The following is a 17,835-nucleotide window of genomic DNA, read 5'->3' as shown; positions in this document are numbered from 1 at the left end:
TAAAAAGCAATATTGCTATTAGATATTTGCACATATAAAAAGTAAGTGCGCAATGTAATCAAATGTCAAATAGCAATATTGCTTGTTTAGACGAATTGCTGCAATGTATCGTTTTTAATCTCCCAGGACAGGACTGAACAGAAGATCAAGGCTACGCGCTTTTTAACAATCCATATCTACTATCAATGAGCAGAAAATGTGGCTCCATCTACTTAAACTCGCGTAATCTCTAATGAGGTGTGCAGAGCCACAAGTAAACAACTTCTCAAGTATACAACTTGCAGCCACTCTTGATACGAAGTCCTAAGATGGATGTGTTCAACCTTATGATGACAAGGGATCAGCCTAACGCCCATAACAATTTTCCATCATGACAATGTTTGTCATTTTAAATTTTTATTTAAGTACTTTGTTTTTTCCAACTCAATAGATGTGCTGTGCTATTTATAATTTAACAGAATCAAACTTTTTTGCCCAGATATGAATTGAGAATAGTTTCCGTAAAGGTTGGTAAAAGAAGTAGAAAAGGGTCATGATAGGAACTTTTGAAACTGTGGCAAACGTTAAGTAAGTTTCATAGGTTAGCAAGGAGATTCTAAATCCACGTGATTGCTTCAATGTATTGTCAATAAAAAAAAAAAACGATTTCTACTATTTTTACCAAGCTATAACAACCCGGCAGTGCAGCAGCTTATGATACTGATAGATTGAGGCGAGGCCTGTGTCCAGCAGTGGGACGGTTTTAGGCTGTTTATAAATGTAGTAACACAGGTCAGTGGTAGTGTGAAAGCTTGCCAGGTCTCCTGGGAGGGGCGGTCTCGTATTCATAGTAGTTGGACTGCGGTCTAGCGCCCCCCTCCCTACAGGAACGCTGAGAGTGGTAGCCAGCTGACCCTGCCCGGCGACTGGAACAAAACACGCTGATTACAAAGAGAAAACATAGAAAATTCTGACTCGGATGGGAGTCGAACCGCAGCTCCTGTCCTTGACAAGCGGGACGACCAGTGATGCGCCGTTCTCAGAAGGAAAAAGACCTATATTACCTTAAGCAGATAGGTGATAGGCTATGTGTACAAGAAAGAACAATTTGAAAAAAAAGCAGCCCTTACCAATAAAGAGTTCTTACAACAGGAACATTTTTGTTTGGAAATTGCTCTAGAGCAATAAGGCCGCCCAAATTGTAGTGTATTCATGTGTTTTGTCTGATTGTTGAAATTTTAGTTCTGTGCAATAAAGTATATTTGATTTGATTTGATTAACATTCCCGGGGACGGCACATCACTGAAGACGATCATGTTAACCATATACCATCAAATTCAAAATATCTTTATTCAGTAGTATTCACACACTCATTACACTTATTAGTTATTATTAACATAAGAAACCCATTACGTAAATAATAACTATACTTAATACTAGACCCGGTAAAATGGTATTACGTCATATTGCACTGTCTCTGTTATTTTTCAAGGCGCATTGACGGCATGAGCCTTTTTACGTAAGAAATAAGCCATTATTCCTTCTAGCATTATCATTATTATTAATCGTTGAAAAACAATGTATGCCCTAGTACATACTCGGAGGTGTAGCCCATTAAAGAATATAGTTAATACAGGATGCTCAAATTATCACCTGTTTCATAATTTTGTCACTAAGGGTGCTACCAGACCAATCGATCGATCATCGATCGACGGCATCGATCAACGTCGATCGAAGTTGACCGACTGGTCTGGTAACTTTAATTGATCGACAGATACTGTTCGATTAAGCAATCGATCGATTGCCGAGCGATGACAATAATCGATCCGTCGGTCTGGTAGAAACTATCGATCGACGTCGACTATTCTATTCTACCATCGATCGATGCTGTCGATCGATGATCGATCGATTGGTCTGGTAGCACCCTAACGTATCCTATGCGTGTGTGTCAGTAACATGAGTACCAAGTAAAACTGACTGGCAATGAAGGACTTTCTAGGCTACGTTCTCCCAACAAATATAGATGGCGCTGTACACACTTGCATTCATTACAACTCCTAATATCATGGATAATAGACCTATACATCTTTTATCTCTGTTTTTGGGTATAAATGATGACCCATGTTGTTACACCTAGGCACAACAACATTTTCCACCCATTTTTATTCCGATCAAAATAATCCAATGCCATCTTTTTTTTTTTTCGGGAACATATGTCGGTGTACGGACAAACCAAAGTTGGTTTTTGTTGCACCGTCAATTGTAAAAAAATGTATTAAGTACTGTACTTATTTTTAATATATAAATAAATAAATATATAAAAAATAATCTTTTGCTTACTTCTAAGTCCGTTAAAGTATAACTTTATAATATAGACAATCATTATAGCGTTAACGATATCGTGACTCCTCTTGTTCGTATATTGGATAGATACTTACCTTATATTAAAATAAAAAAGGATCCAACTACTCTACGGGGGAAAACGTAACGATTTTTCTTAAAACTTATTAGTGTTAATTCCTGTTGCTACAATAGGTATTTAGACGGAACGCGGAAGCGTTGCTAACTATATAATGATACTATTGAATAGATTGAATTCATTGTGTAATATTTAACTTTTGAATTATTACTCTGTAGCCTGTGTTTCACGCGATATAACAATAAGATGACAGAATTGAGTCATTGAAGTATTATAAGCAATAAATCTACCACGAGTAGAGTGACTATTATTATATTAGCCAACCGTATATATATTACAATAAATGTTTTTAATTAACAAATATTATATAGGGTGTTTGTTTGTAAACAAATATTATATAGGGTGTTAGTGACATCGTATCGAATACTGAGCGGGATGATTTAGACCATGATTCTGAATTATTATCAAGTGGAATTTTCCGTCGCAAAATTCATGTCTTTTTTTTTTAATTAATACACTTTTTTTATTTTTTTATTTATACATCACCCGTATTCTCTAACATGGAGTAACTATTTTCTTTAGTGGGACAGGCAAAGCCGTGTGAAGTACGGTAAGACAACAGGTCACTAGCTCGTCACGTATATTATCTATCGTCCCAGAAGTAATAGATTCCTTAGCTCTGGGTCGGGATTTTCTTGTAATGTTCGAGTTTCCGAGAGTGTAATCCACTGCTAAGCGGAGCGATTTCATATATTTAGCAACGCCCGCGATACCGCCTCCGTGTGCTTTTGGGCTCTGAGGGCTTTAGTATTTTCTATAGGTAATGTGCGGGGGTTTTTTGTGATTTTTTCTTTTCATCTGTGACAAATGAAACCGCGCAATAAATTATGATGCCGTAATATCAACAAAAAACCAGTAAGTACGAAGAACTGTTTTTATTAGTTAGGGTTGGTAAGCAACTAACTGCAGGAGCATCTTATGTTCAACCAAAGTGAAGATTTTATGTTAAAATGCAATGATAAATTTTGATTAAAAATAAGTACGAGTATTATGTCATGGAGCAAAGTATTGTTTTGGATTTGGATTTGGATTATTATATATTATACGAAATACGGCAAATTTTCAGAGTAAGTAAATATCGGGAGAATCGTGCAATGAATTCTGACACCCAAAATGTTTTTGTCCTCAAAGCGACGGAAATTGTGAAGTGTCCACTATCCCCTGTTTATCCTGACATGAATATGACATGAAGATACATTACGTAAGTAAGTGTTTTGTCTAGCTAGTAGCTATAAGTAATTAGAGTAGGTATAAAAACTAAGTGTAACTATGGCGTCATTAGCTACGTAGACAATAAGGAAGCATTACGAAGCACATGCATCTTACCGATGTCAGAGGTTACGGAGAAGCAGGAAAAAACAACACTTCGTTAATTATTCATCACATGGCTTTTGTATCACAAATTGCTCTAACCAATTACTTGTGCGAAATGACTGCTTCGGTTTTTATGTCAAAAGATCAAAAACACCTTGACGTATTATAAAACTTTACAGCTATTAGTATGTCAATGATGTCTTTATGATGTGTGAGAGTAAAAGTATCAGAATTATAGGCGCTCTGAAAGTTTATAAGCTTCGAGTGTAAGGAGAAAATTCAATAGGTCTCACTTAAACAAACTTGGATATATGTATCTATCTAAATACTACTAGGAAACGCCGAGTCGAATCTTTAAAACAGATTTTCTAAGAAAATATTATTCTAATTCTAATAGACATGTTCTTGGTACTAAATTAAGTATGTTATTCTTGGTAAATATAAGTTGTTTAGATTTCCTAGTACATATAACGAACATATAAGGACTCAATTATCTAACAAATATGGCTGAGGTCCTGCATATACCTGTATTTCTTTTACATCATTATCTAAAGCAAATCTCCTTCACGGTGAGATTTCACGGTCTTTGTAAAAAACCCTAAAAAAAACCAAACCATATTGTTAAACTATTGTATCTTGAAAGCTCAGCCGCAAGAGGATATATAAAAGCTATTTCTAAATGTAAAATCGTGGTATAGTCACCTCTCCTCCTCCGCCTTGGCTCGCTGCGCGTGCACCTGCCTCCTCATCTGCCCTATCTGCACCTCGCTCAACTTCTCCCTGCGCGCGCTGCAACCAACAGGACTGCATGTGTATTAAAAACCGCATCCCAACACCACCATCACGTTCTAAGGTGGACTATATTACTACCACCTAATCTCCACTATCGCTGGCAATTCCAATTCGGGGCGTTCCAAACGTAGCAAACCCAATTAAATGTAGATAATCCTGATCAGCATGGAAATTGCCAAAAAATATCAGAAGATGGTTTGTAACCACCCTCAGTACGATGTATATAATTTAAAGATAAATTAAATATATAAAAATTGTACTGTATTAATGTGTTATGTCTGATTGTTGAAATTTAGTTCTGTGCAATAAAGTATATTTGATTTGATTTTGTTTTTTTTTTATATAATTAATGATAATAAAGGGCGTCACAAACGTTAAAACTGCTAAATACGCATTAGTAACATACATGTCACATGAATTGGAGAATAACATAACTTACATAATACACTTAGTTTAACACGCAAAGTACTACGGTTTTACTGATTTCAGTATTATACACTTCTCATCAAAAAAATCGAAACACCTTGCAAGTTTACGTTTTGTCAGGATTATCAGAAAAATGTGTACATTTAGGAATAAATGTTAAATGTCGTTTAATAGTGAGTAATATGAGCTTATCAAATCTTAATGTTAATGTTCTAAATTTAAATGAATTTTTCATAGGTTTCGTATTTTGTTAAATGAGTCATTTTTATTCCGTATGGAGTATAAAGGAAATGGATAAAACAACACACGTAAATGAAAAAAAAAGCTAAAAAACGTTTATTTAATAACTTGTATTCCCTCCCCGAGCTCTAATTACTGCTTCCATACGGTTCTTCATCGATCGGATGAGAGTCACGATCACATGCTGTGGTATATTGTCCCATTCCTCTTGGATTGCATCTTGCAGCTGGCTAAGTGTTTCTGGGGCAGGATCTCTTGCTCGAATTCGTCTCTTTAATTCATCCCACAGATGTTCAATGGGATTCATGTCCGGGCTTCTTGCTGGCCATTCCATAATAGAGATATCGACTCCGTTAAGATAATCTCGTACGACGCCCGCGGTGTGAGCCCTAGCATTGTCGTGCATGAATATGAAGCCAATAAAATGTGCATAGGGCATCACATGAGGCTCGAGACACTCTTCGACGTACCGATGACAGTTTAGTGCAGGCAGACGTGGCCCAGACACGAAAGCAAGCTCTGTCTTACCGTCAGCGCTGATTCCTCCCCAAACCGTCCACGAACCGCCACCATAGCTGACCTTTTCTTCAATGCAGCATTGTGCATAGCGTTCTCCGTCTCTTCTGTAGACCTTGTTCCTTCCGTCGTTACCATACAGCATAATTTTACACTCATCAGAAAAGAGAACTTTGCTCCACTGTAGGTATGACCAATTTAGGTGCTCACGTGCAAAGTTAAGGCGCGCTCTTCGATGGTCTGCAGTTAATTTCGGCCCATTTGCTGGCTTATGCGGTACCAGTCCACGATCCTTCAACCTTCTTCTAATTGTAGAGTCACTTACAGCCACCCTTCGTACAACACGAAGCCGCTGCTGCAGTTGAAAAGCGTTAAGGCGTCGATTTCTTAAAGAAGTTGTTACAATAAATCGATCATCTCGCTCAGAAGTGACCCGATTCCTGCCAGATCCTGAACGGCGCGTGAACAAACCAGTCTCCCGATAACGTTTATAGACTCTATGAACAGATGACAGGCTTAGATGCAGTCTTGCAGCCACAACACGCTGACTAAGGCCAGAATCCAGCAATGCCACAACTTGGGCGGCTTCTGTGGGCGAAGTATCCATACGTTTTAGAAAAAAAACCTTTTTTCAGACGTCCCAAAGTCACAGTATTGAAATAAAAAACAAAAAGTTTAAGGATAGGCGCCAATTTTTAGTTTTTAAACGCTAAATGTACTCCAACCCTAAACACACATTTGTCTCAAAACAGTGATTCATTTCGTTTATAAGATAAACAAATGAAATTCTTATTTTGAATTTAGAATTTTCGCTTATTACTGTAATGGCCAAACTGCCAGCTATACATTTATGTATTTTTTTTCATCGTATGAATTCTTTTTTGTGTTAAATTCGGACAGAAACAATGAAAACGGAAGTGTTTCGATTTTTTTGATGAGAAGTGTATATTTGCCGCATTTATAACCTATTTACGTCACGTGTATTCTGTTACATATACGTATTTTGAAAAAGTAATTATACAAAATAATGAAGTAAATAGCTGCTATGTTTAGTATAATTACAAACGTTGACGTTACTGGAATAATGTTTTATTTATATTTTTAATTTAAATGTCAAAGTCATGAAAGTCAAACAACAGGAATATTTTATACAAATGAGTGTAACTCTTGACCGGCGCTAATTATAAATTAATGCTTACTTGAGGTTGTGTTGTATTTCTTCGTAGTTGACGTAATGTCCCGTAGGTCCCCAGGCGCTGTCCATTACCTGTACAATAAAAAAAATACTTGCTTAATATGAATAAACATAGAGCAACACGGACCTCCGTGGATCGGAATAAACCAGAAGTATAAAACTGGCTGCAATTTGTTTAAGTCAATGAGGGATTTTCCAATCGGCGTTCCCCAAAAGCACGATGGATGGCGTTTCTAAGTTTTTTCTTCTTTTAAACTTCTAATTTCATGTATAACATACAAATTTATGCATCTTTTATCTTTATTTTTGGGTATAAATGATGACCGTTTCTATTACACTTATGACATTTACAACTTCCACCCATTTATTATACTGATCACAATAAAGATAAGCAATATAATGCCAAACATAATGTGATCCAAATATCAAGCTACATTTAGTTTTATATAGGTATGCTTCTGCCATTAAATTACATTTTTAAATAATTATGTACCCCAGCTATGAGAAAATAGGTAATTATCACGTTAAAAGTGAACAACGCCATCTATCGTGTGTTTGGGGAACGTCGATTGGAAAAATATCGTCATGGTAGCATTTTCCAGTGTGTTTCCGTAATAGTATCGATAACTATATTTTCCTGATTCGATCAGTTATGGACCCCAATGTTATTTCAATGGGATTTGGGGGCCCTCGTAACAGGATTAGATTAATCCTGTAAGATCTCATTCGTGATACTACTGTCTACGGATATTAGCCGTAAACCTTTTGATGTCTTTTGGAAGGCCAAAGATATTTCCTTTAGTATCTATAATAAGTATTATTTGTTAGAACTGAAGGTTTTAGATGTACATTAGGGTGTCCCAAAAAAATGAAAGTCATTTTTTTCTAACGCATACCCTCTTATTTTTTTACTTTTAAGTTAAAACAATTATATATAAAAAATTAAGATGATAGGACTACGGTAACCCGTGCCGACTTACATCGATACATGTCAGTACTTTTTCCCTAAGGCTGACGCGACCTAACTTGTCGATGTGCTGGTTATTACTCGTTACATAGTTTAATACGCATTGTTTTCAATCAGTCAACATGTCAGTGGAGTTATGCAGTGCTAAAAGCGTATATTTTTCATAGGTGACGTAAAACATCAAATACCGGGTTCAAAACTTCCGTCTAATGGACAAGTTCTAGCAGTTTTATTTAACAATATTCGTGAAGTGAACTTAACTGTCAATGAAAGCGCGAATCTCACAATTGGCGAGTCTATTATCTATTGGGAAAAGGCGCGTATTCCTACAAAATCCTTGCCTAATTGTGTGAAGAAACTTGTAAAAAAATCATGAACAAAAACTGAACCAAGAAATGCTTATTTTTGCTAGTCGCCATCATGCGTATGAATTGGTCTTAAAAAAGGAGTATTTGAAACAGAAATCAGACAAGTAACTACAAATCCGCTCTTTAAAAAGTTCCGAGAAAACTGGAAAAGTATTAATCTTGATAAAATACAGAACTACTTAATTACTTATAGAGAAAGACTTAAGCAGCACCTATCTGACTCCAAAATTAACAATTAGCTAGAGTTTTACCGAACTGAGCTGACAAAAGAAATAGTCAGAGATGATTACTCAGATTTTTTTTGACGTGACTTATTGTAGATTTGCTGCAGATGGCATTAACAACTTGGCCGGACAAATGGGGATCGCTGAAGGCTCTCACCCGGTACAACGTTTAAGACAACAGGCCTGAGGGTGCCCAGTTGGACGCGAACCTCGGCTCAGGGCGTTGTCTGAGAGGAAAAATATTTGAAAGAATTAATCGACCCTAGTGGGTCGATAGCAATAAGCGCTGATTGAGGGAAATCGTCGACCACTCTGGCGTGGTCCGTATCGGAGTCCTGAACTGTTTGAGTCCCGAGCTGATTGGCTGCCTCTATGGCTAGAGTAATCAGGTCGTCGGGATCGTATATTGCGTCCTTCGGACACCGATACTTTTCAGTACCGTCCCTAAGCGAGATGTATTCGGAAGCTGCAACTAAAGAGGAAATAACTTACTTATGGATAAAGATAAACCCCAACGAAAGAAGAACTTTGCAGTTCATTGTATGGTAAGTCTATCGAACATTGTCAATTTTGGCATTAAGTAGTTAGTTTTAACGGTTTTTACCATGGTTTCCTGTAAAAGTATTTATTTTAACACTCTTGTCTTATTTTGTTTCAGAAAAACATATTTCTGCCTTCATTTCAATAAATAGCAAGACCTTGTTTGATCGCCTTAAAATTGAAGATAGTTTTCTATACGATTGTCCTACCTTGTAGTCAAATAATACTTCGGCACTGAAGGTAGTAAACGATGTAACCGAGAAAACAATAAAGTTAATGCAAGATTCATGGATTAATCACAGTTGAGGAGGAACAAAAGCAATTTTTATTTCGTTGCGTACAAGAACACCGAAAAAAGTGTCTTTCCTGATAGTAAAACACAAACTTAAAAAAAAAATGAACAATAATATTACTTTTTAACAAAAATGAGTAAATAATAACACTATTTTGATGTATTGGAGTATTAATTAAGTAATAAAAAAAATGTTCTTAATTCGTCCTATAGTACGTCAGTACAAATTTTCATGACAAAAGTTTGACATCAAGTCGGCACGGGTTATCACTGTCCAATCGCAATAAAATTTATTATTTGAGTCAATGAGGTCAAATCGAAAAAAAATAGAGGGTATGCGTATTTGATTTCGCGAAAAAAAAATTTCCCCTTATATCTTGGGACACCCTAATGTACATAATATATAACGATTGATTTCAATTCAATCATCAATACATTATCATTATATAATATACTTAAAGTTGCAGCTTAAGTTATAACTTGAAATTAGCACTTGGGTATGTCTTTAAAATCTTCGTTAATAGTGAAGTTAATGGGCATAACATTGAAATTTGGGGAAAATGATTCCTGTCTTTGGGGACTGTGATTAATGTCCTGTTATTTAAGTTGTATCGATAACTATATATTTTCGTACGGTGGATGCACGTTACTTGTTAGGATTTCACGTGATTTCAAATGGTGATTCATTCTGCTATGTCCTAACCAAACTAATGTCCTGTGATTAACCGACTTGCTTTGAGAAGCAAGGGGAGCGCTGGTTCGAACATCAGTACCGGACTTGCACTAATGAGTTATTAATTTATATTAAGTGCAGTTTTCACTATCAAGGTTAACATGACATAAGCTCACGACTTTATCCCAATTGGGTTAGTCAGAGATTTTAGTACATCCACTTCATGATGAACTAAGTATCCACACCTCACCGAGCTTTCTGTTAGACCAACGTAATAAGACTATTATAGTAATAATTGACAAATCCATAGGTACGTTACATAAAAGATTCAATATTTATTAAGTAACTTGCACTTCTCATACTAAACTAAACATATGAGTTCCTTCATAAAAATGCATTCCCGAGAACTGCGTTTCGGAGTTATATAACCTAATCTGTATTGGGCTGGATTTCCCTTTGCGTGAGTCGCTTTTATAAAAAACTGGACTTGTCAAATCTCCAGGTTACGTAAGCGGACCCTATGAAAAACAGGAAAACTAATGAGATGGCACTAGTTACCAAAATATTTAGCTATCAGAGTTTTATAATTCACCATAAAATCATACTAGAAATTCGCTCTGTAGGTCAAACATAATAACTGAGCAATTACACACAAACATGAAACGCAATCTGTGTATTTAAGTGCATGGCGTGATCGTGACGTCACGTGGTGTGATGTATGTGAAAGGCGAGGGCAATCGGTGCGTGCGCATTGTTGCCTGTCGTTTATTTCAACATAGCTTTTGAACCGTACGGTGGACGCACGTTACTTGACAGGATTTCACGTGATTTCAAATGGTGATTCATTCTGCTATGTCCTAACCAAACTAAGGTCACAAAGTCACCAGGTCTGGAAGATCGTGAGCCAAACGCTTTGATCTCTAAACCACAGGAACTTATAATAATTATAATAATTATTTTTATAAAATCACGATTAGTTTGATTATCACGTGCTCAGAGCGGTGAAGGAAAATATCGTGAGGAAACCCACATTCCCAAGAACTGCGTTTCGGAGTTATGTAACCTAATCTGTATTGGGCTGGTTTTCCCTTTGCGGGAGTCGCTTTTCTATAAAAAACCGGACGTGTCAAATCTCCAGGTTAGGTAAGCGGATCCTATGAAAAACAGGAAAACTAATATGAGATGGCACTAGTTACTTACCAAAATATTTAGCTATCAGAGTTTTATAATTCACCATTTGGTTCAGTCTTTGACTTGATAGTTTAGTTATTTATTATGAACTTGCACCAATGAGTTATTAATTTATCTTAAGTGCAGTTTTCACTATCACAGTTAACAAAACATACGCTCCCGACTATAGCCCAATTGGGGTAGTCAGAGGTACATCCATCACAAGATGAACTGAGTACCCACACGACACCGAGCTTTCTCTTAGACCAACGTAATAGTGGTGAGCCGTATCGCCGTTTATAACGGTGGAGTCAACTGTGTGACATTTTACATACTTGTATAATTATATTTTTAGTCGAACGTCTTCTCCGCCTAAAACGGCTGCAGATTCTCACAACCTGTATGGCCAAGGTAAAGTAGCTGCAAGAATAACCTCGGTACAGGGCCCGAGACATTTTTCAACTCGTAAGACCGAATGTTCTTTTAAAATTCAAACCCCATTGTTTAAACTATTGTTTGGAAATATCGGTCGCGTGAGGTGAAGAAAGTTCGTTCGCTACACAGCAAGATCTGCCGTGACTAGTGTAGTGGCATAGAATAAGGAATAATACTACGTATAGAATGGTGACTCTCCGCTCCCCACCAGCGTCTGAGCTAGGTTTACTTCACCCCCCTCGGACATAGTTTCTACTTGAATCGTATGGCGTCAGACGTCACAAAGACAGATGCACGTGTACGATAATGTCAATGTGTAGTGTGTGAGTAAAACGAGGTAGTTTGTAGGAAGCTTTACCTGTGGCGGCGCGGGCGCAGGCTGCGTGCGCGCGGGCGGCCCGCGGTAGGGAGGCGCGCGCGCGCGGCGCTCCCCCGCGTGCAGGCGCGGCCCGCTGCCTGCCCGGGCCGGCGCCGGCTCCAGCCTGCGGGCGCAGACATACTTTACATGGCTTGAAGTTTACGCCTTTATTATCACAATCAAAACACATAATACCGGGTTCTGACTGTGTTAAAATCAGGGATATGAGACTGCCAGTTTGGAACTCATGGCACTTTGACATATTGTGGAAATATCGAGAGTCTCAAGTGTCTGATTTTCACACGGTAAAAACCCGGTATTATGTGTTTTAATTATAATACTTTCAAGTAACTAACAAAACAAATACACAAACTAGTCGCGCCCGTAAACTTTATTTATTACTTTATAGAGCTGGGCAGAGTAACAAGTTAACAAAACTAGAAATGGACAAGCATCCGATAATAACAACATAACATAACAAATACTTTATTGCACAAACAGGAAAAAACAAAAGAGAAAATAAAAAAAGAAATACTTAAAAAATATAATAGAATGAGAAATAGAGATAATACGATTTTTGTGAATGTGAATATAACTAGGCCTAGGGGTACCCAACGACATAAATACGTACGTATTTATGTATTAAGTAATTGTTAAAGTAATCCGTACCTCTGTTGCGTGGGTGGGTTGTGTTCGTCTCGCTCGTCGATGCGGTTGTGCCTCTCGATGGCCTCTCTTGACAGTGACTTCTCCGAGGCGCGCCCCGGCTGACATCTGCCGTATATCTCTCCTCCCGGCTCAGTCTTTTTGTTTGGTTTGCCTATCCTGTGTGGAAAGATAACATTAAAGTAAGTATTATTAAAAATGTAGTTTCAAAAGTGTAAGGAAATTAATATGAAACTGCGAAGTAAACAAAATTATTAGCTTGTTTTTATTGTTGTTTATTAGCCTATTTAGATTAAATGCTTATTCGCGTTTTCCTTTACTAACGCGTTACCAAGAACATTCAAATTTATGCGTGAACGCGTATAAAAAAATAATTATTGTTTTTATATACTTAATTGTAGCTTTTATTAGTTCTTTTTTTTAAATGAAATGACCGGTTCCGGTCCGAAAATGTTCTTGCCTTTATTATACCTATGCTAGACAGAAACGATGCTCTATTATGTAAGTTACCTGAACATAGTAGATAAAGATTTGAGTAAGGAAGGCTTCTTGTGTGAGAGCGACGATTGCTGCGGCGACCCGCGCACGATCTCCGGCCCGTGGTTGTCGTCCGTCAGCCAGTGCTTCAACGCTATGCAAACAATACAATAATCATACAATATCTGTGATTTATATCTATACAGGGTGTAAGTGACATCGTAACGAATACTGAAAGGGATAATTCAATTCACGATTCTGAAGACATGAGCCCATGATTATCAAGTGGAATTTTACGTCGCAAAATTCATGTTTATTTTGTGTGTTTAGAATATATTTCAAATTAACAAATCAAAAATCAGCCGTATCTGTTCTGCAATAGTGATTATAATTCCATATAAACATGCCAATTTAGACAGCGCGTACGATGGTAAAGAATTTGGATGTATATAGCATTAAAAAAAATAACTTACGTGGATGTGCTCTTGCGTAAATAGGTTCATGGCGCGGATTCCTTTGGTTTTCTTGTATGGCTGTTTGTAACGATTCTAAACTCGATGACTTCCGCATGCCTAGCGATGGACCCACTTGCAATGCTGGAAAAAAGTTACCATGTAACTATGCTCCCAAATATGTTGTCTTGTCGTCAAAAAAGGTTTACTGCAACTGTAGGAAAATGTCTTTACAGTTTTGCGAAAACTATAACCTACTGTCCTGGGGGGTTAAAAATGCCACATTGAAGCAATTCACATAAAAAGCATTATTGCAATTTGACATTTACGCATATAAAAGTAAGTGGGCAATGCCAACAAATGTCAAATAGCAATATTGCTTTTAAACCCCCCTTTTCGTCTATTTTGATGGCTATTGGTCGAAGCGAACGATACTCTACTTGGGTTCTCAATTAGCTTAAAGTGCCAACATGTAGCATGATGATGCAGCGTGGTGAAGTATGCTCCATACGCCCTCTGGTTGATTGAGGCGAGGCATGTGCCCAGCAGTGGGACGTGTGCATGCTATTTATGTTTATGTAAGGTGTACTGACCATTGATAGCCTTGGTCTCCTTGATCTTGCGGTAGGTGCCGGTCTGCTTGGCGTCGAGCGCGGCGTGTCTCTTCTCGGACATGGAGCGGCGGCCCACCGCGTCGCGACTGAACCCCGCGCCCGACTCGCTGCCAGACTCCGTCGCGCTACCGCGGGGCATCTCCGCTCCGCTGCCGGGAACCAATATCATACAATCAACAATAATACTACGTATTAAAACAGGCAGGCATTAAAACTGGCATCGATACAGCTAGTAGAAAAATAAAACAACGTAGATTCAAGAATAATAGACTATCAGGAGACACATTATTATTAATTGAACGAAGAACACAGGCAGAAAGAAATACAGACACATATAGAAATCTAGATAGGGAAGTGAAACGGAATATAAGAAAAGATATCAGAACAGTAAATACAGAATTATTCCAAACCGCACTGGCAAACAATAAATCGTTACGAACTGCTAAGCAAGGAACGATACAGGGCAGAACGTGGATTACAAATTTACAGGACTCAAATGGATACAAACAAAATAGCCGAGACAAAATAACTACCATATGCACAGATTTTTACAAATCTCTATACTCTGACTGCTCGCAACCAACACCATCCACGGAATACTCTTGTACTGATACCATCTGTCCTATAACAGGTCAAGAAGTAGCATATGCCCTAAAAAATATGAAGAACTGTAGAAGCCCAGGCGAAGATTGTATTAGCACCGAAGTTTTAAAGATAGGAAAGTCTATATTACTGCCACATTTGACTAATTTATTCAATAGTATTTTATATTCAGCAAAACTACCACATAACTTTTGTCATGCTAATATCATTCTTCTTCACAAAAAAGGAGACAAGTCTGACATCAATAATTACCGACCAATCAGCCTTGTTTCCCATATATATAAAACATTTATAAAAGTAATAGAGAACAGAATAGCTGGGACTTTGGACTTACAACAGCCTATAGAGCAGGCCGGATTTCGCCCTTATTTTTCCACCACTGACCATCTGCACACACTGAACCAGATCATAGAGAAGGTGAATGAATTTAATAAGCCACTGTATGTAGCTTTTGTGGACTACTCCAAGGCTTTCGACAGTCTGAAACACTCCGCGATTTTCACAGCTCTTCGTAATCAAAAGATAAACGACACGTACGTAAGGCTTTTGGAGTCAGTCTACAGTAGCAGTACAGCATCCATCAAGCTTCAATCTCAGGGTCCCACATTCCGAATAGAAAAGGGCGTGAAGCAGGGTGATCCCCTTTCCCCAAAACTATTCACTTGTACCCTGGAGGAAGTTTTCAGGCGGCTAACAGTCCCATGGACGGAAAAAGGAATTGTCGTCGGCGAGAAAAGACTTACAAATCTTCGTTTCGCCGATGACATAGTACTTTTCGCATCCACGCCAGATGAGCTCCAACAAATGCTCCAAGATCTAAGCACAGCGAGCCTTGAGGTTGGACTAATGATGAACAGGGAGAAAACCCAATTAATGACCAATGGCAGGAAAAGTAGGATTGAGGTTGATGGGCAGGTAATACATTATGTCGACGAATACATTTACTTGGGCCAAGTAGTCTCGTTCCAAAATAGACAAGCAAAAGAGATCGACCGTCGTATCGACAACGCCTGGAAGAGCTACTGGTCACTAAAGCATCTAATGAAGGGGGATCTCCCCCTTTCATTGAAACGTAAGCTCGTCGACATGTGTATCCTGCCGATCCTAACCTACGGTGCCCAAACATGGTCACTGACAGCATCTCAAAAGTCCAAGCTCAAGGTCTGCCAAAGAGCAATGGAACGCAGTATCCTAGGCGTTAAACGAATCGACCGTGTGCGAAACACTACACTGCGAACCAAAACGGGTATCACTGATGTAGGGAAAAAGTCCGCCAAACTGAAGTGGGACTGGGCCGGACACGTTTGTCAGATGCATCCGGAGCGGTGGGCACGAGTCGTTACTCACTGGATACCTCAGGGCGGGCTTAGAAGTCGAGGCAGACCGCGTAAAAGATGGTGTGACGACCTCAATGCTTATCGCAAGGATTGGCCGGAGACCGCGCAAAGTCGAGAGGAGTGGAAAAATCAAGGGGAGGCCTTTGCCCAGCAGTGGGATCGTATAGGCTAAATAAGATAAGATTAAAACAGGACGTCTACTCCAGTACAACAGGATAATTTCCAACTAGTCAAATCAGTTACTTTTTACTAAACGTCAAAACACGAAATTACAATGGAATTTTGAAAAAGCTGTGACGTCAGAGAAAAAACATGACTAAATTATGCACTTATTATTACATTTTTCTTTAATAAAATTCATAAATAAGTTAAATAGAAGAAAGAACCTACACCTACAGATCTGTCTTTATTTAATTATCAGAATTTCATAATTTATCTTTCACCTAGGAAAATACCGAATTATTGATTATATTTCAATATAGATAAAGTTTTACAAAAGCTTCAATGCGTGGTACGAGTTACACCTGTCAAAGTACCTACTTATAGAAGTCAAATTAGGATAAGGAACGGATAACTCTTCTCTTTTAGAGTGCTTTGAAAAACTATCAACTAAAACAGTTACTTACCTTGAAGTTCCATAATCCTCCTCAATGATGACATTATGGTGCGCGGGCGGCGACCGGGACATGTGCACGTGACCGTGATTGGGTCGGTAGTGATGCCCGTTCACCGGCTCCGGCTGAGTCGCCATATAGTAACTCTCATTCCGCAACCCCGTCAGCCTGTCTATCACCGGGTTCCACCCATCCAGCCTACTCCATTCGAAGCTATCTCTCTTCGGATCATGAGGTACCGTATCTTTGTCCCTCTCTAAATACCCCTTACTATCGTCCGATTGGTTAGACACCCAACTCGTGTTATTGTTTATTGTGATAATTGACGCGTGTTTTTTACTCCCTCTGCCGTCGTGGCTGTCTATCCCTCGTTCCTCGCTGTTCTGATTGAAGTTTTCAATAGGTTTGTTCTCTTTGTCTGAGGAGCTATTGTATATGACTGTGTTGAAGTTCTGCGGGGTCTCGTTGGAGTTGGTTGTGTCGTTGCCGTTTGGTGGCGTGTCGTCTTTCCACCGCGCCAGGCTGTCGAGACTGTCTGTGAATCAAGATGAAATGTTGGAGTAGATTCGACACATATAGTAAATCTGTTGTTACAGTTGGGATGTTTAATTATATGTCTTATTTCAAATTCTAAAAACCAAGAGGAAAGTTCTCTACTTGTCATGAAAACTAAGTCAGTCAATCATTAAATGATCGAGGGTCAGCCAATCAAGTGCCTAACATAAAAAACACAGATCAAACTTATTGTAATAAACTTTGGATTTGAAAACCTGTAATAATGATCTCATAGTGATGTTCTTACCAGTTCTCCTAGCGATGGTAAGCGATATGCTCCCGTGTACATGCGGCCGGGAATGCAGCAGCGCTCGCCGTAATGTCTCCATAGCCTCAGCGTTGGACTGCCCTACTAGAGACACGCCGTTCACACTCAGGAGCTGGTCGTTTGTGTGTAATCTATAACAAATTTATATATTTTAGTTTCCAAAAATTTGTGAAAGTTGAAATCAGAGTTTGTGCAGGTCAAATAGGCGAGTTATGGACTGTATTGTTGGGCCCTCAATCAATGTGTTATGTGTTCATTAACTCCTAAGCAAAATCTCTTCG

General features: G+C 38.4%; 1 protein-coding gene across 1 annotated transcript in view; it reads right to left on the bottom strand.

Moving 5' to 3' along the window:
• Positions 1–209: 209 nt before the first annotated feature.
• LOC126367642 (partitioning defective 3 homolog B-like) overlaps positions 210–17,835 on the bottom strand; it is an 18,233-nt gene continuing 607 nt past the window's right edge. Inside the window, exons 2-11 of the mRNA XM_050011266.1 lie at positions 17,534–17,685; positions 16,744–17,266; positions 14,157–14,326; positions 13,585–13,707; positions 13,145–13,265; positions 12,638–12,793; positions 11,969–12,092; positions 6,946–7,013; positions 4,475–4,561; positions 210–905 (exon numbers count right to left, since the gene is read on the bottom strand). Coding sequence (XP_049867223.1) covers positions 773–905; positions 4,475–4,561; positions 6,946–7,013; positions 11,969–12,092; positions 12,638–12,793; positions 13,145–13,265; positions 13,585–13,707; positions 14,157–14,326; positions 16,744–17,266; positions 17,534–17,685 — 1,657 coding nt within the window. The 3' untranslated portion in view covers positions 210–772. The remainder of the gene's footprint in view (positions 906–4,474; positions 4,562–6,945; positions 7,014–11,968; positions 12,093–12,637; positions 12,794–13,144; positions 13,266–13,584; positions 13,708–14,156; positions 14,327–16,743; positions 17,267–17,533; positions 17,686–17,835) is intronic.

The sequence above is a fragment of the Pectinophora gossypiella genome, chromosome 6 (assembly GCF_024362695.1).
Source record: "Pectinophora gossypiella chromosome 6, ilPecGoss1.1, whole genome shotgun sequence".
Classification (NCBI taxonomy): Eukaryota; Metazoa; Arthropoda; class Insecta; order Lepidoptera; family Gelechiidae; genus Pectinophora; species Pectinophora gossypiella.
This window is presented reverse-complemented; position numbering and strand designations above follow the sequence as displayed.